General features: G+C 35.2%; 1 protein-coding gene across 3 annotated transcripts in view; it reads left to right on the forward strand.

The window, feature by feature from the left end:
- The window catches only part of C1GALT1 (core 1 synthase, glycoprotein-N-acetylgalactosamine 3-beta-galactosyltransferase 1), a 56,110-nt gene that overhangs the window by 24,578 nt on the left and 5,777 nt on the right, over nt 1-25,755 (forward strand). For all 3 annotated transcript variants that reach the window (XM_045564544.1, XM_045564546.1, XM_045564545.1), the window contains exons 2-3: nt 13,600-13,836; nt 18,399-19,066. In XM_045564544.1, the coding sequence (XP_045420500.1) occupies nt 13,600-13,836; nt 18,399-19,066 (905 nt within the window). The remainder of the gene's footprint in view (nt 1-13,599; nt 13,837-18,398; nt 19,067-25,755) is intronic.

The raw sequence follows: 25,755 nt of genomic DNA on the forward strand, positions 1-25,755 counted from the left end.
TGATTTTTAAAGACTGGTATCTTGTTTTTCTTTCGTGAATGCAACTGCATGGCATCTTTTATCTCTCAAGATATTCATGGTGGTATTTTGTTTGTTTTTAAGTTTTCATCTCATTGCATAGTCTCTTCCAAGTTGCTCTAAATTTGACTATGTTGGGCTTTTACTTTCTTATTAGAGGCTTTCCTTAAAATGTCTGGTGATTCTTAGCTGGCGTTCATAATTTAGAGCAGATGCTAAAAACAGTAGTTGAAATTTCTACAAGTTGTTGGGGCTCATCACCAGTGGTCTTTAACTGTGGAATGATCCAACCTGAGTGATTTATTGTTCAACATTTTAGGAGTTCCATAGTGCAAATCTAAACCAAATAGTTTTTATTTTTTCTATCCTAAAATCAGTGTAGCAGATGATGCCAGTGCTCTGTCCATAGGCTTGTTTCTCCTTCCTGCTCTCAGTCTCCTGGTGTATGTTCATTCCCAGCATCTAGCTCGTTAGGTTTTTTGTTGGAGGGCCACCCTCGCAATGCCAGAGCCTGCTTTGCCAGTGTACATGCTGTGAAGTATCTGGGAAATTTGTTTCCTGAGGATAGCCTTAACCCAGTGACAGTATGAGTAAACGCTGAGGTGTAACCTACATTGTCTCCAGAGCTATCCTGAGGGATTGAGCTAAAATTACCCTCCATGGGACCTTCCTTGGTATCTTACCCTTGCTTACCTTCCTTAACTTTACTGTCCTATTTACCTGCAAGTTTTTTCCACAGAATACTTTCTAATCACTTTCACACAAATGCCTCATCTTACAGCTTGGTTCCAGGGGATCCAACTTAAATTTAGTACTTATATTTGGACGGCATTCTCTTTGATAATGCAATATTTTGGAGTGAGATTGGACTGAGGACTTTTCTATGCTGTTTGGGGGATTCTCTTTGTCAGATTAGACTTTCACATAAATGAAGAATTAGTTAAGTTTTGCTGCTTAATTTTCTAGAATGATTCATGTAGTTTAAAAATTGTTTTTTGAAAGATTAAAATATTTCATCCAGGAAAAGGCTAGATGTTTTTGAAGTCTGGCTCTTTGACAACATTTTTTTATTTCTTCTGTGGTTATTTGTCTATTTAGGTTATATATCTTGAGTCAGCTTTGATATTAGATTTTTTTTTTATTTTTTTACCCTAAGTTTTCTAATGCCACAGATAATTAGCTTTTTTAGAGAAATATGTGTTTCACTTGGGTTTTTGTGTTTAATAGCTATTTGTTATATAAAGTGTTATCTTGTTTTTTCATTTTATCTGTGAATGTGTATACAGTTTGAATTCTAATTTGAACAAAGCAACTGTGAAAAGACATTTGTGAGCTAATTGAGGCAGTTTGATTACAGAAGACAGTTGGGGAAATTTGATTACAAACTTCGGGTTAGATAGGTCCAAAGAATTATTGTTAAGTAATTTTGTTAGGCATTTGGTGGTGGCATTGTGGCTTGTGAGATGTCTGTATTTTCAGAGAGGTATAGATAGAAGTATGTAGGGATGAGATGACTTGATGTCTAAATTTGCATTAAAATACCATAATCAGTTGAAAAAAGAATAAATGAAGTAGATATGCCAACTTTTTTATTATAATTAAATCTGTGTGATTGGTGTATGGAGGTTTTTTGTTACATTTTGTGTATGTTTGCAGATTTTTATAATCAAACTTTTTTTAAGAAACAACAACTCTGAGTTACTCCTGTGATGAAATTAGAACGCATATTAGAAACACATTTTCTCCCACCAGCCGCTTCATTTCAGTTAGCAGAATATGCCATTTTTGCCTAGGTCTCTCATAGTTAAACTTTATCGTTTTATCCTATGTAGCTTTTCTTTCCAGGTTAATAACATTTCTACTTCGTTTCATAATTACCACACAGTTTCTTCAGTTTTGCATTAGAAAGGATTACATGTCTCTTACCAACTTTTTCATTGTATGATTTCTCCATTTGTGAGTTTTGTGGAGTTTTTAAAATATAGATTCATCTCTCGCTGAATTATTAATATATCTTTAAGTAGATAGTGTGTACCAAGAGTACCAAGGGTACTGAGTCCTTACATATTTGAAAATGTCTTCCTGTTACCTTGATTCTTGAATGATAACTTGCTGGATATTTAAGCCTGTAAGTGTATGTTTTGCCCCTGAAAACCTTCAGTTTTTATAGCATTTCTCTTGCCTTGTAATGATACAGAGAAGAAAGCTGCCTGATTATGTTTCCTTTTTAGTTCTTATGTTTTGCCTTTGGTTTGCTTGTTTTTTCCTGGATACTTCAGAGTTTAAGAGTGAAGTTCAGAGTATCTTTAAATACCAATTATATATACATTAGGTTTCTCTTGATCATATATATGAGACTTTAAATATTCAGATGTATGGCCTTCATTTCAGTGTATTTTCTTTTGTTATATCTTTTTTTCTATTCTGTTCTTCTATGGAATATAAGTTATTCCTGTGTTGACCTCCATTGCCTTTCATATCTATCATTATCTCTATAATTGCTTTAACCTGTTGAGTTTCTAAGTACAAAGCAGTCCTATATAGATTACGATTTTCTTTTTTATGTAGTAAGTGCAGAACTGTGTTTTTCACCCCTCTTTTGCATCCTGTTTCATTTTTTTCTACTATAAGATTTTTATGCAGGTTACATGTATTTCTATTTATTCATTTTTAAATATAATCAATTCTGGCTGGTCTGGCTTATGAAATGTGTAGATAGAATCTTTTTTACTACTTGTCTATACTACATATAGACAATTATTTTTCGAACCACTTTATCTTTCCTTTAAGTTTTGAACTAGAGTATTGTGCTGGTGCTGCTTGATAGTTTCTGTCTAGTCATTTAGCTGCCTGAGAAGTAAATAAGAGAGCTGAGACCTTGGGCAGCTGCATATAGGGATTTTTCTTAACCTTTTCTGTGACTTTTTAAAGACTCCAGGAAGTTGGGGGTGTGTGAGGGTGGGGAGCTTCACTGGATTGGGGGCATATCATTCAAATTTGACATTTTCCCCGTTTTGTCAGGGTGAATAGTTCACTTTGATAATAAGTTGGGTTTGTTTAATGGGTTAAAACATATTTTTCTCTGTAGTTACCTTTGATCCATAGTAGCTAAACACCATTTTACATTCATTTCCACTAGCAATGTATAGTAATTCAGTTTCTCCACATCATCAGCATTTAGTGGTGTCACTATTTTTATTTTGGCCATCTTTATAGGTATATAGAGATATCTTATAGTTTTAGTTTGCATTTCCCTAACGGTTAATGAAGTTGAATATCGTTTCATGCTCTCATCAGTCATGTATAGATCTTTGGTGAAATATCTTTTGCCCATTTTCTAATTACATTTTTTTGGTTGGTTGGTTGAGTTTAATTTTGTTTTGGCTTTTGAATTTTGAGAGTTCTTTGTATATTCTAAAAGCTAATTATTTTTCAGATATGTGATGCTGTGGTTTGACTGTGTCCTCCAAAACTCACGCTGAAATTTAATTGCCTTTGTAAGAGTAATAAGAGGTAAGACATTTAATAGGTGATTAGGTCATGAGGGCTATGTTCAGTTGAGTATATTTATATGGATCTATTTCTGAGTTTTCTGTTCCATTGATCCATGTGTCTATCCCTCCACCAGTACTATACAGTCTTGATTACTGTAACTATATAACATCTTGAACTATATAATACTATAGTGGTAGACTGATTCTTCCCACCTTTTTCTTATTTTTCAAAATTGTTGTAGCTATTCTGGTTCTTTCGCATTAACATAAAAATTTTAGAATAATTTTGTCTATCTCCACAAAAAAAAATCACTCTAGGAATTTTTTTCATAGACTCCTTGAGATTATCCTCATAGATAGTCATATCATCTACAGATTTGCAATTAGAGACAGTGTTATTTTTCTTTTGCAGTCTATATGCCTCTTTTTTCTTTCATTCATTCATTTTACTTTTTATTTTTCCTTTATTGTATTAGCTAGAACTTCTAGTACTATGTTGAATAAGAGTGATGAGAGTGGACATCTTTCCCTTATTTCAGATCTTAGGAGAAAGCATTCAGACTTTCACCATTAAGTATGTTAGCTGTTGGTTTTTGATAAAGGTTCTTTATCAAAAGAACTTCAACTGTCAGGTTGAAGTTCTTTCTATTTTGTTTTTATGAGAGTTTTTTGTCATGATTGAATATTGGATTTTGTCAAGTGCTTTTTGTGCATCTTTTGATATGATCATGTGATTTTTCTTTTGGCTTGTTAATATGAATAATATTTGTTGATTTTTTTTATATCGAACCAGTCTTGTATCCTTGGACTAAACCCCACTTGGTCATAATTCTCTTTATATATTGCTGAATTCTATTTATGTAGTAATTGGTACTTTAAGTATTTTGTTTCTATATTCATGAGAAGAGGTAGTGGTCTGTAGTTTTCTTTACTGTCTGATTTTGGTATCAGGGTAATATGAACATGATAAAATGAATTGGGAAGTGTTCTCCCCTCTTCTGCTTTTTAAAAGGGATTGTATATAATTGATGTTAAATCATTTTTTTAAAAATTCTTTTTTAAACATTTGTTAGAATTCTCTAGTAAAATGATCTGGGTATGGATATTTTGGGGGACTTGGGGGGAATTTTTAAATTATGCTTTCAGTTTCCTTAATTGTAGGGCTCTTCAAAGTATCTGTTGGGTGAATTATGATAGTTTATGCTTTTTAAGTAATTGGTCCATTTCTTCTAAGTTGTCAAGTTTCTTTGTGTGTAGAGTTGTTTGTAATATTCCCTCATTATTCTTTTGATGTCTGCAGGGTTAGTGGCAGTATCCCCTATATCATTCTTGTTATTGGTAATTTGTGCCTTCATTTTTTTTGTCTTTGTCAGTCTTGCTAGGGGTGTGTTCATTTTATTGATCTTATAAACACCTTTTTTTTCATTGCTTTTCTGTATTGTTTTCCTATTTTAAATTTTATTGATTTCTGCTCTTCATTATTTTATTCCATCTTCTTGCTTTCAGTTTATTTTGCTTTTTTTCTTGATTCTTGAGGTGGGAGCTTAAATAATTGATTTGAAACTTTTCCTTTTTTTAATATAGGCAGATAATACTATAAGTTTTCTTAGTGTTACTTTAGCTGTGTCCCTCTATTGTTTTTAAACTCTTCCTTTGCTATTTTTACTTGCCTGAATAATTAATAAGACTATAAATTCCATAAAAGTATATAGCATAGTGCCATATATTTGTAAATGGTTTTTGAACTTTAAAACTTACACATACATCTCATCCTGGTGGCTTAACTCTCTTTATACCCTGGAACTGGAAAGGAACAAAATTAATACAAATATTCCCTAAAATTAGAGGAAAACTGTAACTGAGGGTTTATTGCAAGTGAAATTTTATTCTATTTAATAGCTTTTTTGTTTAGTGAAAAGTATATTGAAAACAAGATATGAATTAAATCTTTAGCAATGTTTACCCTGTTTATGGATTTCTATAAATAAACATTTGAATTTTTAATAGCAAGATTGCTGTAAAGAACAGAGGCATGAAAATTTAGTCTGAAATTAGTTCCATTCTTTCAGTAAATACTAAGATCTTCACAATTCATCATAGAGCCTATGAACTTTTCAGTATTGTCTTTCACCTCAAGATTTATAAATAAAGCAAAAATGGTCTCATGTTGAACCTACTAATAACTTTTTAAAAATCTTCCATTTAAAGATAATTTTAGAAAGAAAGGAAAAGGATATGGAAAATTAATAGATGACTATAGGTAAGAGGATGGTATAGTGGGAAACCCTGTGAACTTTAAATGAAATGTGGGATAGAGTCCCAATTTACCATGTTGGCCGTGTGGTTTGGGTCAATTTAAATAACCTCTTTGATACTTAGTTTCTTCATCTGTAATATGGAAGTACTGCTGTCAAGTTTTCAGGTTGCTGTGAGGCTCAGAAAACAGAAGTTTCTAACATGATACCTCACATGTACGGCATTTGTAAACATTTATAGATGTGATGCTGTATAAGATTCATCCCAATTTTAAAAGGAAAGTATTTTGGGAAAAAATAATGGTGTATCAAAAATTATTTTAATGTGGTTTGAGGAGGGAAATGTATTTTGAATATGTAAATGTAGCAAATGGGTATCATAATCTAGAATAAAATTATGAGTACTAGATTCTAACCTTGGCAAAATGTGCAAAAAGTAATTTTAGTACATTATACCACAATAAATGTGAATTCCACTGAATTTCTGAAAGCCTGAAAAACTGGGTGAAAATATACTCTCATGGCAAAGGGCATTAAAATCTTGGCGAGAGTATTATTGAACAGGTAGAGTGACTGAAAATAAGCATAAGAGAAGAGGAGCATCTGTCTACAGGTATAAAAGATCAACCTCAGACTTCTCTGGCACCCATGTGAGAAGACCATGGAGTAATATTTACAAAGTTTTAAGGAGAGGAAAGTTTATACTTGGTCAAGTTGTGCTTCATATATGAAGACAGTAGCAGATATTCTCAAACCTGCAGGAGTTTAAATATAGCATCAATAAGCACCATTACTAAAACTGTTTGCTGAAATCCAGCAAACAAAAAACATGATATTATTGAAGAACTCAAATTTAGAGGAGTTGTGATAAAAAGGACTATTGGCGAGCATGAAATCCAGTGTAATGTAGATCTAAGATTAAGCAGTCATGAAATTATAGTTCATAATTTATAATGTAAACTATGTAACTTTTTACCAAATAACAATAGATCACAAAAACTGGTTTTTAATCTGTCACGGGATTAGAGTTTAAAAAATTGATTGTGAGGGGAGTGTGTGTTTATATACATATGCGCATGTGTGTGTGTGTGTATAAAATGTGTGCATGCATGCTCATTTCCACATTTCTCACAGCAAGAAATCAATAGGTACTGCCTAAATATGAAACATACCATTAAATGAAGGACCTCCAACTGCTTTGTGTTTTTCATAATCTTCTTTTCCTAATCTTCGAAGGCAACATTTAGAAGAGAGGGGGTCATATTATAAATGTCTAGGTGACATTCAATAGATCCCCTAGATTCATTTCATTTCCTCTTTTTTCTATAAATTCAAATGAATTCAATTTATATGTTAAATCTTTAAAACAGCATAACTAATATAATTCCAGTTCTGTAAAACTATAGTGCTATGGTTTGAATATTTGTCTCCTCAAATCTCATGTTGAAATTTAATCCCCAATGTGGCGGTATTGAGAGGTGGCACCTTTAAGAGGTAATTAGGTTGTGGTGCCTCTGGCATGATCAATCCATTCATGAATTAATGAATAATGGGTTATTATGGGAGGGGAACTGGTGCCTTTATAAGGAAAGAGAGACCCGAGCCTAGCACATTAGCATGCTCAGCCCCCTCACCATGTATTAATAATACACCCTGCTACCTGGACTCTTCAGAGAGTCTCCACCAGCAAGGTGGCTCTCACCAGGTGTGTCCCCCTTGACATTGGACTTCCCAGCCTTCATAACTGTAAGAAATACATTTATTTTCTTTATAAATTACCCAGTTTCAGATATTCTCTTATAAGCAACATAAAATGGACTAAGACATATCTAGCAAAGTGGTTAGGAGTCTAAATTCTTGATTCAGATTGCTAATGTGACTCTGGGAAGGTTGCTTATCTTTCTAAGTTCATCTATAAAATGGGAATAATCGTCCCTAGTTTATGGTTTACAGGTAATTCACATAAAGCCTTTAATATGGGGCACAGTGTTAGTTATAATTACTTCTCCTGCCTCTGTTATTCATAGAGCTAGATCTGTAATGATAGTCACCAAATGTTAATGATGTTTGTTTCTGGGTAGAGGGATTTGGGGTGATTCCCTCCTCCTTCATTTCTCTATAGCTTGAATTTTTCAAAATAATGAATAAACACAAAGCTGTCCTTTTAAAAATAAAGTACATATAAATTTTAGTTTTCCCAGCAGTTCTTTTACATCTGAAATCTTAATTGTTGAGCCTGGAAATCTGTATTTTCAAAATGCTCAAGTGATTCTGATTGTGCCTCAGGTTTGGAAGCACTTGGCATAAATAACTTCCCCTACTCAATTCAAATGAATATATATTTAGCCCCCTATGATGTACACTATGGTTAAACTGTCTTCCTCCAGTCTGGTCTACTTCAGCACTCTTGTTAAGAATCTGAAGAGGTAGACATGATGATTTTTGCCAAAAATCTGAGTGGGCTTTGGGGTGCATTCCACCCCCATGAGATGGCTGTTTTATCCCGGGAGCAGGAAAGAAAAATGAGAGTTTACTATTATTGAGTCATGAGGCAGGAGTCCTTGAAATTTCCTGGAAGGGGATGTGTTAAAAGCAACAAAGAGGCACTAGTACATGCTGACAGATAATACTCTGGGGGGATAGGAGTAAGAGAATATGGTAGGCATCAAACAGCTTCACAAAACATTTTTAAATTAAAAACAACTTATGTAACACCTAGAAGACAGGTTTCCCCTCCACTCACTACAGGATGAATGCCTTGCTAAAAAAAGTGCCGCCTCAGCTAGGAAAACCGTATCCATCATAAATACTTCACTGGCTTTCTACAAACAATAAGTCCTCCATGCTATAGAAATAGGCTTATTCTGAAGCTCAGTATCTCCTTGGAAAATGATTGGGAAGCAGGTTAGTATTCATAGTTACTGGCGCTGGATTGGCACTTTTTTCACTTCAGATGTGCACTGGGATGATGGAAATAAGGATTGTCTTTGGTCCTGCAGTCTACTTCCTTTTCTCAGTTACAGTGCTTTCTGCCTGAGTGGTATTAAATGCCACTGTGAGTGTTGCATTCTCTTTCAATACTGGGAGTGGTTAACTCTGCAGCAGTGGAAAATTTCATGGTGTTTGTACCTTTCTGAGACAGTGAAGTGTTAAGTATTAAGTATCTAGTATTAAGGTGAGGAAAGCCACAACTAGGACAAAAAGAGTGGAAAATCAACACCATTGTGCTATAAAGCAAGATTGTCGGTGGAGAATCAGATATGTGGAAAGTTGCTTGCAGTATGGCTCCTAAATGACATCTCAGTTTCTTAGATTTCTGCTAATATTACCTTAAAAGCCTTCCTCCAGGTTCATGGCTTCAATCTTTATTCTGCTAGTCTGTCTTTACCGTAAGAAATTAGGAGTTACGACATCTCTCATTTACTTCTCTTCATGTTTTCAATTCATGGTACTTTCACATCAGACACCTCTATTGTAGGTTATGTTTTGATAATGTACACTATTAAAGGGAGGACTTACATAATATCAAACAGATATTTGAATAGTCAACGTTCTTTGGCTGTTTGAATGAAATCTCAGATCATAATTTCTGGTTAGAGCCAGATCTAGTGAACTTGAGCCGCAAACAACTGAGATTTTTAGAATTTCAAAACAATCACTTAAGACGGGAGGGATATTTTTTATTGCATCTTTTGAATATAAAGATGTCACTGAAGGCAAATCTGAATAGCAGAAAAAGGGTTGAGGGGGAAGAATTTGAGATACTCAGTTAGGGAAAACAAAGATGTACTAAAGTTGTTTTTACTTTTCCTCTGGGAAATTGGATTGGAGAGGGGTTGTTGAGTGGGGCTTAGGTACTTCATCCATGAAGGGTTACCTTTCTGAACTTGAAGGTACAGAAAGGTAAGATAGAGCAAAAGGCATAAACAAGCATCTGATAGTTTTAGATGGGTAATTTATATCTCAGGTATGGAGCAATTAAGCACCTCTTAATAAAGAAGTGTGTAAATCATAAATCTGGAGCTTAATAAGTATCACAAGGAAAACAAACCACGTAACCACTAATTTATTATTTTCTAATATTAACATACTGGCTTTCTTTTTATTACTGCTAGTATGGCATATCTTTTTCTATTCTTTTGCTTTCAGCTTTCTAAATATATTTTATGTGTGTCTTGTAAGCAGCACGTAGTTGGGTTTACTTTTTCTCTAGTCTGGTTGGAAATTTTTAAATTTTAATTGGAGTTTTTAGTCCATTTACATTTAATGTAATTGTTGATATATTGGGTTTAAATTAACCACCTTACTACTACTGGGTTTTTTCCACCCGCGACCTATTCTGTGTTCCCTTCTATATTTTTAACCTTGCCTTGTTTTTGGTTAAGTATTTTATCATTTCACTTTTTCCTATTAGAGTTTTAATTATACATTCTTTCACTATTTTTTTTTTCTAATGATTAAACTCGAGATTGCATTGTACATCCTTGGTCTTGTAAAGTCTAAAGTTAATTAGTATTTTTACCACTTCTGGGTAATGAAATGATTTTTAGAACACTTAAACTCTGTGTAGCGCCCTACACTTTTTGTGCTAGTAACTAGTCATTTGTTTTAATGATAATACTAATACTAATATCTTGTGAGACTTTTTTAAAAAATCTTTTATAGGGCTAGTATTTGATGTATTTGCATACATACCCTTTTTATGACTTTCTCTTCCTTTCTATATTTCTGAATTTTTATCTGAAATTGTTTTCCTTCTGCCCAAAGAACTCTTCTTAGTATTTCTTTTACAGTAGGCCCGCTAGTGATCAGTTCACTTAGATTTTGTTTTCCTGAAAATGTTTCAGATTCATTTTTGAAGGATATTCTTACTGAGTATAGAATGCTAGGTTGGTAGTTCTTCCAGCATTTTAAAAATACTATTCCACTGCAGTCTTGATTCTGTTGTTTCCAGTGAGAAGTCAGCTGTCAATCTTACTATTCCCTTTAAGTTTTTTTCTCTGTCTTTGGTTTTCAGTAGTTTGACTGTAGAGTACTGAGGTGTCATTTTCTTTTTTTTATCTTGGGGCTTGTAGTACCTCTTGAATCTGAGGGTTGGTAGTCTTTCAATTTTGGAAAATATTTAGTCATTATTTCTTCAAATACTGCTTATCCTCAGTTATATGTCTCTTCCTTCAAAAGTTCCAATTAACACTTACATTAGACTGTTTCACTTTATTCTCGTTTCTTTTGCTCAATTATTTATTTTCCCTTCTTTTCTTTCTATATTTCATTCTGCACATTTTCTTCTGATCAAGCTTTTAATTTTATTAATTTTCCTCTTCAGCTATATCTATTCTATGCCTATTTTTTAAATATTGTCATTTTATTTCTTGAGTACATTAAGAATAGTTATTTTTAAAGCTAGTGACAGAAAATCTGTTACCTGAGTCTCTTGTGGCTCTATTGTTTACCTTTTTCTCTGTAGTCACATTTTTCTTCTTGATGCCTGGTTATTTCTTACTGTGTTGGACATTGTATCTCACTATACAAAACTACTAGTAATAAGTCGAGGTTCTTTGTGATTTTGTATTTCTCTGGAAGAATATTTTTGCAGTTAGGCTAAGGCAGATCATCTTAAACATGCAGTCAGTGGCTGAGACGATTTCCGCCTAGGCTTCAGCCCTTGTAAAAGTTGGTTTATTTTAGTTTCAATCCTTATTCCTAAATTGTAGTAGCCTCTCAGGGTCCTTGATTAAAAACCAGGGTGTTTTCTAGGACCTCTTCTCCTGGGAAGATTTTGAATTTTGATTTTTGCTTAGCTACATTGCCTCTCATCTTTTTTCTTTCAGAATTGGTAATTGTGTTGAAGAATAGAGCTGTGCCACATGTCAAGTCTTCCTCTCTTCTGTCTTCTTTCAGATCTTGGCCCTACTAATTCTTACTGCCTTCATATCTTACCAGTGTCTTCAAACTTTTTTTTTTTTTTTTTTACATTGCATCTAGTTTTTCTGATTGTATTCACTTGATTGGTCAAAAAGAACATAGCTCATCAGGAAATATAACCATGTGACATTGTTTTATTTTTGTTATCGTTGTAATGGTGATTGTTGCTTTGTGCATTTGCTTTTATAAAATATTTCAATGCCATTTTGATTTGGGGGATTAATCTCTCAGACCCCTACTTTCACTACACATGCCCATTGTTCTATGCTATCAGTGGTAACTGGGTGAAGAATTTGAGAAATGTAATGGAAAGAGCAGCATCGACTTTTTGAACAGGAATACCTGGGTTCAAATTGTGGCTCTTCTTGATTGTGTCAACCTGTGTAAATTATCTGTAGAGACAGTGTCTTGTTCTGCTGCCCAGGCTGGAGTACAGTGGCATGATCAAAGTTCATTGCAGCCTCAAACTCCTAGCCTCAAATGATCCTCCTGCCTCAGCCTCCCAAGTAGCTAAGACTATAGACATGAACCATCACCCCTGGCTAATATTTTTTTTTTTTTTTGTAGAGATGAGGTCTGGCTATTTTGCCGAGGCTGGTCTTGAACTCTGGCCTCAAGCAATCTTCCCACCTTAGCCTCCCAAAGTGCTAGGATTACAGGTGTGAACCACCATTCCCAGCCTCTGTTAACTTTTTAAAATTTCTCTTTCCTCATCTGCCAAATGGACATAGAATCAAAAGTGAAATTGAAATTAAATTTTATTTAAAATGAAATAATGTGGATAGCACCTGACAAATAGTCGATGCTTAGCAAACTTACTTTAAAAATTATCTTGGGGAATAGGAAACTATAGATTTAAAAGGACTCTCATAGGAATTTAATAGGCATTTATAACTTTTCTATGTAGTAATAGTAATTATTTAAGCAAACCCTTAGAAAGGGGATGTTATATTTGGTTGTAGGACAGTTCAGCAGGCATCTGTTGAGCAGCCACTGTGTTCTAGGCATCCTGCTTAATCCTACTGATATATATAGATTCCATCCAGAATCTTGCAGTTTAGTGGGAAAACAATGAAAGATGGTGGGCAGGGGGAGGCTAACTCCAGTACTGTAATGCAGCGGGAGTATTAGAGCAGGGATCAACAAATTTTTCTGTGAAGGGCCAGACAAGGCTTTGTGGGACATACTGCCTCTGTTGCAACTACCCAGCTCTGCTATTTAAGTGCAGAAGCAGCCATATTCAATGCATAAATGAATGGGTATGGGTGTGTTCAAATAAAACTTTATTTACAAAAACAGGTGGCAGGTCAGTTTTGGTCCATGGGCCTCAAAACTGTGCTAATCCTAGCCCTCCACAAGTTAAGAATGGCTTGTACATTTTTAAAGGATTATTTAAAAAGAAGATGATGATGCAGCAGAGACCACATGTAGCCCATAGAGCCTGAAATATTTTATTTCTAGTCCTTTACCGAAAAGGTTTGCTAACCCCTGGGTTGGAAATGGGGGTGGTGATTACTACCAAAAGAGAAAAAAAAGTAGACTTCAGTACTCAGAGTTGACAGCTAAGAAAGAAAAAGAACATCGCAGGCAGGCTTGGATCCACAGAGGATCCTGATGGGAAGAATTGGAATTCTGTGTGCAAATATTGATATATTTACCCATGTCCCACTATAACAGTGACTGTCCTACTAATTACTCCTCTGTTTTATTGAATTGTCCATCATGTGCTGTTTTAGCAGCAAAATAGAGGGGTACACTCATAGAAAATCAAAAATTAAAAACTATTAGAACTGTTCTATATAGAAGGAATTAATTCTCCATCATAGTTAAATGTTTTCAGACTTTTTACTCTTTGCATGTATATTGCTTTGTAATTTTATAACATCCTGCTAATTTTTTTCTTACAGAAACACACTTTCGGGAAATGGCCTCTAAATCTTGGCTGAATTTTTTAACCTTCCTGTGTGGATCAGCAATAGGATTTTTTTTATGTTCTCAGCTATTCAGTATTTTGTTGGGAGAACAAGGTGACACCCAGCCTAAAATTCTTCATAACGATCCTCATGCTAGGCATTCAGATGATAATGGACAGAATCATCTAGAAGGACAAATGAACTTCAATGCAGATGCTAGCCAACATAAAGGTATGGTTTACTTTATTAAGGAGTAAACATGAACACTATTTTAGTCTAAGTGTTGAGAGAACTGGAAAAGTTATTTATGTGAACTTCATTGTATCACTGTCTATATTTTTTAATTAAAATGAGCTTTATATTCTGAATACTAAATAATTCTTGGTTTGCCTCAGGAGAAGGGAATCGATAAAACCTCAATTTATTTAGGGAGTAAGGTATTAATATCAAATTTATTTTTAAGTAGAAATTGTTCAGAAACCATGATATGGAGAAAAAGCATAACTTTTCAGATGAAGTTTGTTTCTGAAAATTTTTTTTTAGGTTCAATTTTGTTATGGTTTATATCAATATCTTTGGTTTTTATTATTGTTTTGGTTATAGTTTTTGCTTTAAGTCTTATTTTCATAGAGAAACTCAAGAGATATCTATAAATCTCAACGAACTGAGGAAGTAAAAATCTAAGGATGTGTTACAATGACTTCATTTTCTCCTTGCCCCCTATCTCTAACCAGATGTTCTCAGTTGAGTCCTCCATGTCCCACTTAAATTTTGGTTTTCTCAAAGTTCCTGTCCTTTAGCTCTCTGTCTTTGTGATCTCATCAGCCCTCATAATTTTAATTTCCATCTATCCTTCAGCCCAGTTCCAGACACCATGAAAAGACATTAACACAATGCAGAGATTTTTGTAAATTGTGATTTATTAGACAGAAAAGAATACATGCAACTTGAAAACAAATGGGATTCAGGAATACAGAGGGTTCCCCATTAAGAGTTGTTTCTCTCATCTTTCCAGTAGTAAATTATTCTTCCCTGCTTCTCAAGCAGAGGTTGAAGGGTGAGGTATCAAAGCCTGGTTGAGTTTTATCAACTAGCAAGCACATGCATACTATTACAAATCATGTCCTGTTATGTAAATATTTATCTAATTCAGCTCTGAGCAGGTGATCTGTGTTCTTACCATAGAGCAGTCTGGTCTCTGTGCAGTTGCTTTGTAGCATAGCCACCTGTCTTCAGATGATCAGTTGGAGCCAGCCAGTAATAGGCTGTACTAGACCTCACTATAGAAACACACATTATCAGGTTATGAAGTATGGAATGTCCGATTACCTGAGTACTAAGTTTCACACTTGATACCTCTGACATTTCTTGTTGTTTTTTGTGTGTGTGTGTGAAGGTACATCCTCATTCTTTCAAATGTACGTTTGGCTTGTGATTATCTTTCAAAAATTATTTTAGAGCAATTTTTGTACAACTATGGATAAGTCAAAAATTGGTGTTATTTTTGTGGAACCAATGCTGGACAGACACGTAGAAATACCAACGAAGTGTTTGAGAAGGATGTGGCTAATGAACGCAGTGTGTTGATGGTTTGAAAAGTTCCATTCTGGTGATTTTCATCTTGAAAATGAGCCGTGTAGGTGACCTGAGACCAAGATGGATAATGATGAGCTGTAACCGGTAGTGGAAGTGAATCCATCTCAACCCACAGGTGAATTAGCAGCAAGGTTTGATGTTACTATTCCAACAATATTGGACCATTTGAAATAAATTGGCAAGGTAAAGAAGCTGGACAGATGGGTACTCTATGAATTAAACGAACATCAGAAGAAAGATGGTCTCGAAGCTCGCCTTTCTTTGCTGTCACGACATACAGGCGAACCATTTCTACACTGTATTGTTACTTGTGACCAAAAATGGATTCTTTCTGACAATTGCAAGCATTCAGCACAATGGCTGGATAAAAATGAAGTGCCAAAACACAGTCCAAAACCAAACAGTCCTCAAAAAAAATAGGTAATGGTTTCTGTTTGATGATCCAGTGCTGGTATTGTCCTGTAACTTCATAAAACCTGGTCAATCAATTACAGTGGCTATCTACTACAACCAATTGGACAAAATGATGAGGATGCTTGTGATTAAGTAGCCAAGATTGTTCAGTAGAGACAGGCCAATCCTCTTGCAAGACTACATGTCACAAAAAACAACGCTGCTCAAACTACGGAGGCTGGACTTGGAAATTCTGTCATCCACCATATTCACCAGACCTTGCACCAACTGCCTACCACTTCTTCCAGGCTTTGGACCACTTCTTGCAAGGAAAAAATATTCAATTCTCAACAAGCTATGGAAAACGCCTTTTGCGATTTCATTGCCACTCACTCTCCAGGCTTCTTAGTTGCTGGCATAAACAAGCTACCCTTAAGATGACAACACTGTGTTGATAGTTTTGGTGCATACTTTGATTAACTGTACTGCTTCTTGTTTGAGATATAATAAAGTTTTGATTTGAAATTGGACATTTCATATTTAATGACCTAATAGACACATGCTTGTCCTGCTCAATGGCCCACAAAATGGGTGGTATGCTAAAAGTCTGTGTACTCCTCTCTGACTCAACTTGTGTAAGTTGAATCTCTTTTTCCTTCCTACTCCTGAAAGTTGCTCTTCCTCCTGTATTCTTTATGCCAGAAACTATGAAATCATAGTAGGTGCTTGCCTTCCTGTGTCAGTCAATCCCATTTCTCACTAAATTCTAACAATTTTACTTTACCATATTTCAGGCCTCTTCCTCTCATTCCACAGTACGTTTCCCTTAATTCAGGCATTTGGGTATACCCATGTACCTGCACTCAACCAAACTTCACTATGCCTTTTGTCCTTTGTTTTGGTGAGCTTTTATTCATTTAAACACCTATTTTCTGCATCATCTTATTTTTTCTATTATCGCTTTCTCTCTCCTTTCTTCTCTGCTCTACCCAAGTCCCTATGCCACTGCTCTATGGGATTTATCAGCTGCTACTTTCTTTTCCTTCAGCACATTGAACCCTCTATACATATCTCTATTATAACACCTCTTAGTATGTAGTAATTACTGATTTGCTTGTAAAGCTGGCCTACTAGACTATGAATTCCTCAGTGACAGAAATGTGTCTTACTCATTTTTTCATCTTTTGTACCACCACATACCTGGTATAAAGTAATTAATGATTAAATAATTGAAAGAATGGGAGTATCTATAATACCAGATCCCAGCAGTGAGGAGAAAGTTGTCTTGTCCTAAGTGAAACCGATTGGGGATTCCTGCATATACTGTTTTCTCTATCCATTCAGGATTTGGTATATCTGTATAGCTAAGAGACTGAGCTCCTCAAGTATATGAGATATGAATGCTTTCTTACTAACAATAGGGTGACTTTGCTTCTGTCCTTTGGATTCTGAATTCTTAGTACTCAGGGGGGATGAGAATATTTTCATATGCTACCCAGCCTTTGCTTCTATTCCCCCTCAATTAGTTAACTAGCATATTATACCTCTATTAGTTTTTCACAGGACTGAGCTTTTGTAACTCACTCTTTGACCTTAACTATAAGGGTATGCTTCCTCAGGCTCCTGCCTAGAGCATTGCTACTCAAAGTGTGGTTTGTAGACTTTTGCTTACTTGGGAGTAAGCAGAAACTTTTATGATGATTAGAGTAATTTTGTCTGAATCTAAAGAAAAACTTACGGCTATATTTATTTTTCTAGCAATTCTTCAAGTGTAGGTCTCTAACTATTGGGAATAAAAATTGGTCTTTTACCACAGATAGTTTGAGAAGCATTTGTCTAGAATGTTATAATTGGGCACTTAACTCTAGACTGGTGCTACTCAAAATGTGGTCCTGGCCTGACAGTTTGCACACAGATAAGGAGCTTGTACCAGTTTGTAAATCAGTTTGAGTCGTTAAGTGGACTTTTTGTTTGTTTGATAGCAGGCCTTCGATGAAAGAAGTAATATGTTGCCTTATATTCTGGCATAAGCTCCTTATTTCTTTGCACACTGGAAGTTGGGAAAACACTGCTGTAGACAATCTTGGAAATCCTATCTCCCAGTTCTGTTTCTGACTGGTGGATTTGCATTTTCAAATGAGGTTTATTACTATCAGGAAGTAATCTCAACCCTGCATTAACTCCTGTGATTTGAACTGGGGTAATCTTGAAATCCTTCAAGGCCACCTCAGGGTACTTATAGAAATTCATAGCAGCAGACTCTTGTGAACTTCAAAAATGAATTGCCACTTCAGCAGCATGTCTTTACTGTCTGTCAGAAGCTCATTCAGAGCAATGAGAAGTTCTTGTCAATCTGTTGAAAACCAGCTGAAGTTTTCTTTGTATTATGAAGTGCCAAGCAGAAACTTTTTAAGGCAGCACTTAATATGCTTGTGAATCACCAGAGAACTTGTTAAAATGCTGATTCTGATTCAGTGGGTTGAGGCCTGAGGTTCTGCATTTGTAACAAGCTCCCAGATGATGCTGATGCTTTTGATCAGTAAAACACAGTTCAAGTAGTGAGCATTTAGGTCATTGTCAATCTTTGTTAGCTCTGCTGATGTCCTAGATAAGATTGACATGAAACCAATAAATCAGTGTCAATTCACATTAGGTTGAATTTTGCTTTCTTTCAGCTAAATCACTAATGGTGGGTACATAGGAGGAGGGTCTTTGAAATTGTTTAAGAAAATGCTTTCTTCAATATAATTTATTTGTATTTTATATCTATGTAAATATAACTTTTAAAAATATTTGTTTAATAGATGAGAACACAGACATCGCTGACAACCTCTACCAGAGAGTTAGAATTCTTTGCTGGGTTATGACAGGCCCTCAAAATCTGGAGACAAAGGCCAAACACGTCAAAGCTACTTGGGCCCAGCGTTGTAATAAAGTGTTGTTCATGAGTTCAGAAGACAATAAAGACTTCCCTGCTGTGGGATTAAAAACCAAAGAAGGAAGAGATCAACTATACTGGAAAACAATTAGAGCCTTTCATTATGTTTATGACCATTATTTAGAAGATGCTGATTGGTTTTTGAAAGCAGATGATGATACATATGTCATAGTGGACAACTTGAGATGGCTTCTTTCCAGATACAACCCTGAAGATCCCATTTACTTTGGGAGAAGATTTAAGCCCTATGTAAAGCAGGGCTACATGAGTGGAGGAGCAGGATATGTACTAAGCAAAGAAGCCTTGAAGAGATTTATTGATGCATTTAAAACAGAAAAATGTACACATAGTTCCTCCATCGAAGACTTAGCACTCGGGAGGTGCATGGAAATTATGAATGTAGAAGCAGGAGATTCCAGAGATACCACTGGAAAAGAAACTTTTCATCCCTTTGTACCAGAACACCATTTAATCAAAGGTTATCTACCCAGAACCTTTTGGTACTGGAATTATAACTATTATCCTGCAGTAGAGGTAAGTTTGTAAATTTCATTACTTTGTAAATACTTGAACTGACTTTTGTTGATGAAAAGTAATATGTGTATATTTCTGTGGTACTAGGAGTCTTCCGTAGTCTTTTTGTATAGAGTGGCAGTATAATAAAGTAGATGAGAATGAGGACATCAGCTGTAGTCATTCAACAAATGTGTATTGGTGCTACTATATGCCAGGCATTGAGAATATGGAAGTAAATACACCAAGTTCCAGTTTGGATGAGGAGAGATACAATAGAAGGCAGACTAGTTAAGATAGAATATGATTTTATATAGATAGTAGTAATGTGCCCTGAAGAAAAATAAAGCCAAGTAAGGGAATGAAGAGTGACCCAGGGTTGGGGTACTCTTCTTTGGGTGATTAAAGATGACCTCTCCTAGGGATAACTTGAGAACAGGCTGTGTGAGTATCTGAGTAAAGAGCCTTCTAGTCATCAAGAATAAGACACGAAAAGACTTAAGTTCAGAAAGACCTATACTCAAATCCTGCTTTCCTACTTAATAGCTGAATGACCTTGGATGGACAGAATTTGTCTAATTTCTGAGCCCCAGTTTCTTCATTTGTAAAATGGACATGATCTACCTGTGTCATTTAGTCTTTGTAATTAGAGTACAGTTTAATTACACAGTAAGCATTTAACAAGCCTTGGCTCTCATTTGACACCTTAGCTTACATTCCTGAGAATTTTATCTATTTTATGAAATATTTCAGGTATACAAATATTTGAGAATAACATACCTTGTACTTACCACCTTTACCAAATATGAATCTTTTGTTATATTTGCTTCTGATTTTTTTTGAAAGAAAAAAATATTATAAATACAGTTGAGGCTTATATACCCTCCCCAATCCAATTCCCTTACCTCCTTCTCCAGAGTTAACCACTATCATGAATTTAATATTACTGTGCATGTTTCTTCTGCATGTTTATATATTCATAAATAATATATAGTAATGTTTTGCAGGTTTTTAAATGAATCAAATCGTATGCATCTTTCTGCAATTTGCTCTTTTCACACATTGAGATTAAGTAATGTTAATATATGTGTCTGCTTCATTAATATATGAATATATTATAATTTGTCCATTCTCCTGCTGATAATGCATTTGGTAGGTTTTTTTCCTAGTTTTTCACTAATAGCAGTGAATTACTGAATGAGACTAGGAACCACGAAACTTAGCTTTTAGACTCTGTTACTGATTAAGCAAGTCACTAGTTCTCTATGCCTTCTTTTCTCTAGCCCTAATAACACACTTCTTCACAAGCTGGTGCTTTCAAATCATTATCAAAAACAGTGGTTCTCAACCAGGGGCAGTTTTGCCCCCTAGAGGCATTTGGCAAGGTTTGGAGATAGTGCTACTGGCATCTAATGGGTAGAGACCCACTAGATTATAAATGCACCAGATGTTAAACATCTTACAGTACACAGGACAGCCCCCCAAAACAATAAATTATTCAACCCCAAATGTCAGTAGTAGTGCCAAAGTCAAGAAACCCTGGCCTAGAACATCTGATCCAAGCTTTAGGTAATCAGCTTTAAAAAGAAACTTTGAAGCAAATCACTACTACTTCAGCTGTCAACCACCAGTGTGTTTTTAGTACTTACGCAGACACAATAGCTAATCTTTACAGTAATTCTGCATTTGACAGGTGACAAAACTGAGGCTCAGGAAAGTTAAATAACTTGCCTATGCTCATAGTAGTCTAGACAGTGTTGCAAACCACTTTGATTCTAAAAGCTTAGTTATTAGGTCATTAAATATGGAATGTCCGATTTTGAATTAAAAGTTTATTATATCTCAAACAAGAAGCAGTACAGTTTATCAAAGTATGCACCAAAACTATCAACACAGTGTTGCCATCTTAAGGGTAGCTTGTTTATGCCAGCAACAAAGAAGCCTGGAGAGTGAGTGGCGATGAAATCACAAAAGACGTTTTCCACAGCTTGTTGAGAATTGAGTATTTTTCCTGGCAAGAAGTGGTCCAAAGCCTGGAAGAAGTGGTAGGCAGTTGGTGCAAGGTCGGTGAATATGGTGGATGACAGAATTTCCAAGTCCAGCCTCTGTAGTTTGAGCAGCGTTGTTTTTTGTGACATGTAGTCTTGCAAGAGGATTGGCCTGTCTCTACTGAACAATCTTGGCTACTTAATCACAAGCATCCTCATCATTTTGTCCAATTGGTTGTAGTAGATAGCCACTGTAATTGATTGACCAGGTTTTATGAAGTTACAGGACAATACCAGCACTGGATCATCAAACAGAAACCATTACCTATTTTTTTTGAGGACTATTTGGTTTTGGACTGTGTTTCGGCACTTCATCTTTATCCAGCCATTGTGCTGAATGCTTGCAGTTGTCAGAAAGAATCCATTTTTGGTCACGCGTAACAATACAGTGTAGAAATGGTTCGCCTTTATGTCATGACGGCAAATAAAGGCAAGCTTCAAGACCATTTTCCTTCTGACACTCATTTAATTCATGCAGTACCCGTCTGTCCAGCTTCTTTACCTTGCCAGTTTATTTCAAATGGTCCAATATTGTTGGAATAGAACGTCAAACCTTGCTGCTAATTCACCCATGAGTTGAGATGGATTGACTTCCACTACAGGTTACAGTTCATCATTATCCACTTTGGTCTCAGGTCACCCACATGGCTCATTTTCAAGATTAAAATCATCAGAATGGACCTTCTCAAACCATTGACATGCTGTGCGTTCATGAGCCACATGCTTCCCAAACGCTTTGATGATATTTCAAGCTGTCTGCACTGCATTGATTCCACGATGGAAGTCATATTAAAAAATAACACGCATTTTTTACTTATCAATGGTTTCACAAAAATTGCTCTAAAAAATTTGAAAGATAATTACAAGCCAAACAGTGCATTTAAAAGACTGAGGATGTGCCTTCACAACAGGAAAAAAAAAAAATGTCAAAGTTGAAATGTCAGAGATATCAACTATCAAACTTAATGACCTAATATTTCCATTATACTGCTCATGAGCTCCTCTTTCTAATTAATGGTATATGTACAAAAACAAGACATAAGGAGAATATGTTAGAATATTTGATTGTTGGAGTAAAATTCCACTAGGTTCAGTTCTATGTAATGAGACTATTTAAAACCTTATGCTAGCATTTCATTGCTATTGTAGCTACAACAATTTCTTAGGCTATAAAACCAGATGTATTTCCCAATCTGCCTTTTGATGGCCTATTTTTCTTTTGTTTTAGTTAGGTATTACTTCAGCTGTGTTTTGGATGTAAACTTTTCATAATATATTCTGACCATTCCAAGATGACTTAGCATTTTCCCATATAAAAATATATTCAAGTTCAAGAACATTACAAAGCATATAACAAATATACCAAAATGCATATAAATTTTACTAAGTATCTGATATTGGGTAACAGCAAAGGGACACCATAATTGTCATTATTTTATAACTACTAAAATAGCCTTTCTTCCTTTTAGGAGTACTACCCACAATTTCTACTTACAAATAGGGTATGCCTAACAATATGCTTTATATGAGCAAAATATTTCTGTAGTGCATCTTTTATTTAAATTATGGTGGTTTTAAAAATAGATGGCAAGATTTGTTCTTTCTATAAAAATTTATCCAATTGTATTGAAGACTATTAAACAGAATTTGGAGTACCAACCTTCTATAACATTGCCTATTCTCCATTAGATTATTAAGTAAACCCAATGTGAAATCAAAATTCTATTATTCACCTATCATTTAATAAGTTTTCTTCTCCCTAAGGGAGTTACTATTTTCAAAACCATTCTAAATCTTATAAATAACACTTTTTCTATGTAGTAATTACTGAAAATACAATAGAGAAATTTTTTTTCTTTACTTTTTTGAGACAAGGTCTTGCTCTGTCACCCAAGCTAGAGTACAGTGGGATCACCATGGCTCACTGCAGCCTCAAACTCCTGGGCTCAAGCAATCCTCTTGCCCCAGCCTCCCTACTAGCTGGGACTACAGGCACATGCCGCCACACCTGGCTAATTTTTTTTGAAAATTTTTTGTAGAGACAGGGTCTCACCATGTTGTCCAGGCTTGTCTTGAATTCCTGACCTCAAGCGATCCTCCCACCTTGGCCTCCCAAAGTTCTAGGATTACAGGCGTGGGTCACTGTGCCTGGCCATCGAAAATTTTTATCTTACAAGTCAGGGTGTAAGATATTCTGATTTATCAAACAGTCATGTTCTTAAGTTGCTTGTTCAGAACTGACTCTTCATGCAGTTCCCTTCCTACACCAACCACCTCCTCACTTCCTTAGAAGTGTTTTAGGAATAGACTTCTCACCAGAGAATTTGCAATGAGTCTTAATACAGTAGGTTTAAAATAGATGTGTAATTATTCACATATATATCCCTCTACATGAGAAATTGCCTTTTTCATAAGTTGGAAATGATCAAATGTATTTATTTATAGGATAAATTTATTCTGTTCAATTTTATTTACATTAGTTTATCTGAAACATACTAGTACATGATTGAGATAGAAAGCTCCTGATTTTTTCAAATTGTTCCAATACTACTTTTTAACTTACTTCCATTACAGATTTAAAATAGCTCCTTTATCATGCACTATACCATTACTTACAGTAGGATCTATAGCTAAGATTTCAGTTCTGTGCTATTGTTCTATTTGGTGTTAGCCCAGCATCCTATTTTGAACCTTGTAGCTTCACAGTATTTTTTTTTTATTTCAGCTTATTATGGGGGTACAAAAGTTTAGGTTATGTATATTGCCCATGCCCCCCCCCCCCGCCCGCCCCCTTTTTGAGACAGAGTCTCACTCTGTTCGCCTGGGTAGAGTGCTATGGCATGAGCCTAGCTCACAGCAACCTCAAACTCCTGGGTCTAACAATCCTTCTGCCTCAGCCTCCCTACTAGCTGGGACTACAGGTGCGTGCCACCACACCCAGCTAATTTTTACAATATTTTTAAGTTATTAATTTAAGAGCCAGTTACTCCTCTTTTTCTCTATCCTTACATATAAACTCATTAATTTAGGACAATGTCATTTTTTGCCCAGGTTTTTTTTTTTCTTACTTTTTAAAAAGATCTCTTAAAGATTTATAGTTTTTCTCAGATCTTTATATCACTAAGTATGTAATATTTGTACTACTCTTCTACTTGGACTTTAAAAAAAACTTACCTTTTTAACTGGTATATGTGAAACTTTTTTCCTTTTTAAATCTTTAAAATCTGACTCTGTAACTGAATTCTTTATTTCTGATGATTTTTCACCTGAGATTCTTGAGTTTTTTGGGTAACCATATTTTGTTTTCTTATAGCTGTTTTACTGTTTATAATGCTTAACAATAATGGTATTCTGGCCATCCAGTAAAAAATAACTAAATAGGCTGGGCATGGTGGCTCACGCCTGTAATCCTAGCACTCTGGGAGGCCGAGGCAGGTGGATGGTTTGAGCTCAGGAGTTTGAGACCAGCCTGAGCAAGAGCAAGACCCCGTCTCTACCAAAAAAAATAGAAAGAAATTATCTGGACAACTAAAGAATATATAGAGAGAAAAAATTAGCCGGGCATGGTGGTACATGCCTGTAATCCCAGCTACTCGGGAGGCTGAGGCAGGAGGATCACTTGAGCCCAGGAGTTTGAGGTTGCTATGAGCTAGGCTGACGCCACGGCACTCTAGCCTGGGCAACAGAGTGAGACTGTGTCTCAAATAAAAATAACTAAAATTATTGTAATATTTTAGAGCATATAAGAAGACCAGCAATTTAAAAATAACTACTAACGTTGTAGTCCAGGGGTGGGGAACTATGACCTTCTGGATTCTTGAGTGCGGCCTTTTGACTAAATACAAATTAATAAAAGGATTTTTTCTGTGAAGTTGGGATTCGGTCGAGGGGCCACACTTGGGGATCTGGAGGCTTTAGTTTAACATGCACTGTCCCGTGTGGTGGCCACTGAGCACTTGAAACGTGGCTAGTCCAAATTGAGAGGTGCTGTAAGTATAAAATACACACCTGATTTCTCAAGAACTTAACAAAATAAAAACAATGATTTCATTAATAATTTTTAAAATATTGCATGTTAAAACAATGAATTTTTTTCAGTTCAAATGTGTTCAAATTAAAGTTCACCTATTTTCACATTTTTAATGTGGCTACTAGAAAATTTTAAAATGCATTATGTGGTTCACATCTATTGGACAGAACTGATTGAGATAATCACAAGTTGACTTATCTGTTTACTTTTCATATTTGTTTCTATTCTAATATTCCCTAAAGGTGTAAAGAATAGGCACCAGATAATTTTTACTATGCTGTAAACTACATACTTCCAAACATGAATTATTAAATGTTCATTTTCTGGGAACTTGCCAGACTATCTCCCTTGGTCCTTGCAGAGACATCAGATAGAGTCTGAAGTTTTGTTGAAAAAACCTAGATGAAATATTCTCCAGATACCAATTCTGATCCCAGATTGACCTTGTAACTCTTTAATTCTGGGCTCAGTCTAATTCTATTTTCTTTATTTTCTTGCTTTCTTGTTCCTTTTTGTTTGTTGTATTATTGTAATATAGTTTTAAACTTGCTCTCACACCAACCCTGTTAGGAATCTATGAGAATTATATAACTGGCAAAGGTTTCAATCTGACCTACTTAGCTGAGGGCCTA

The sequence above is a fragment of the Lemur catta genome, chromosome 11, assembly GCF_020740605.2.
Source record: "Lemur catta isolate mLemCat1 chromosome 11, mLemCat1.pri, whole genome shotgun sequence".
Classification (NCBI taxonomy): Eukaryota; Metazoa; Chordata; class Mammalia; order Primates; family Lemuridae; genus Lemur; species Lemur catta.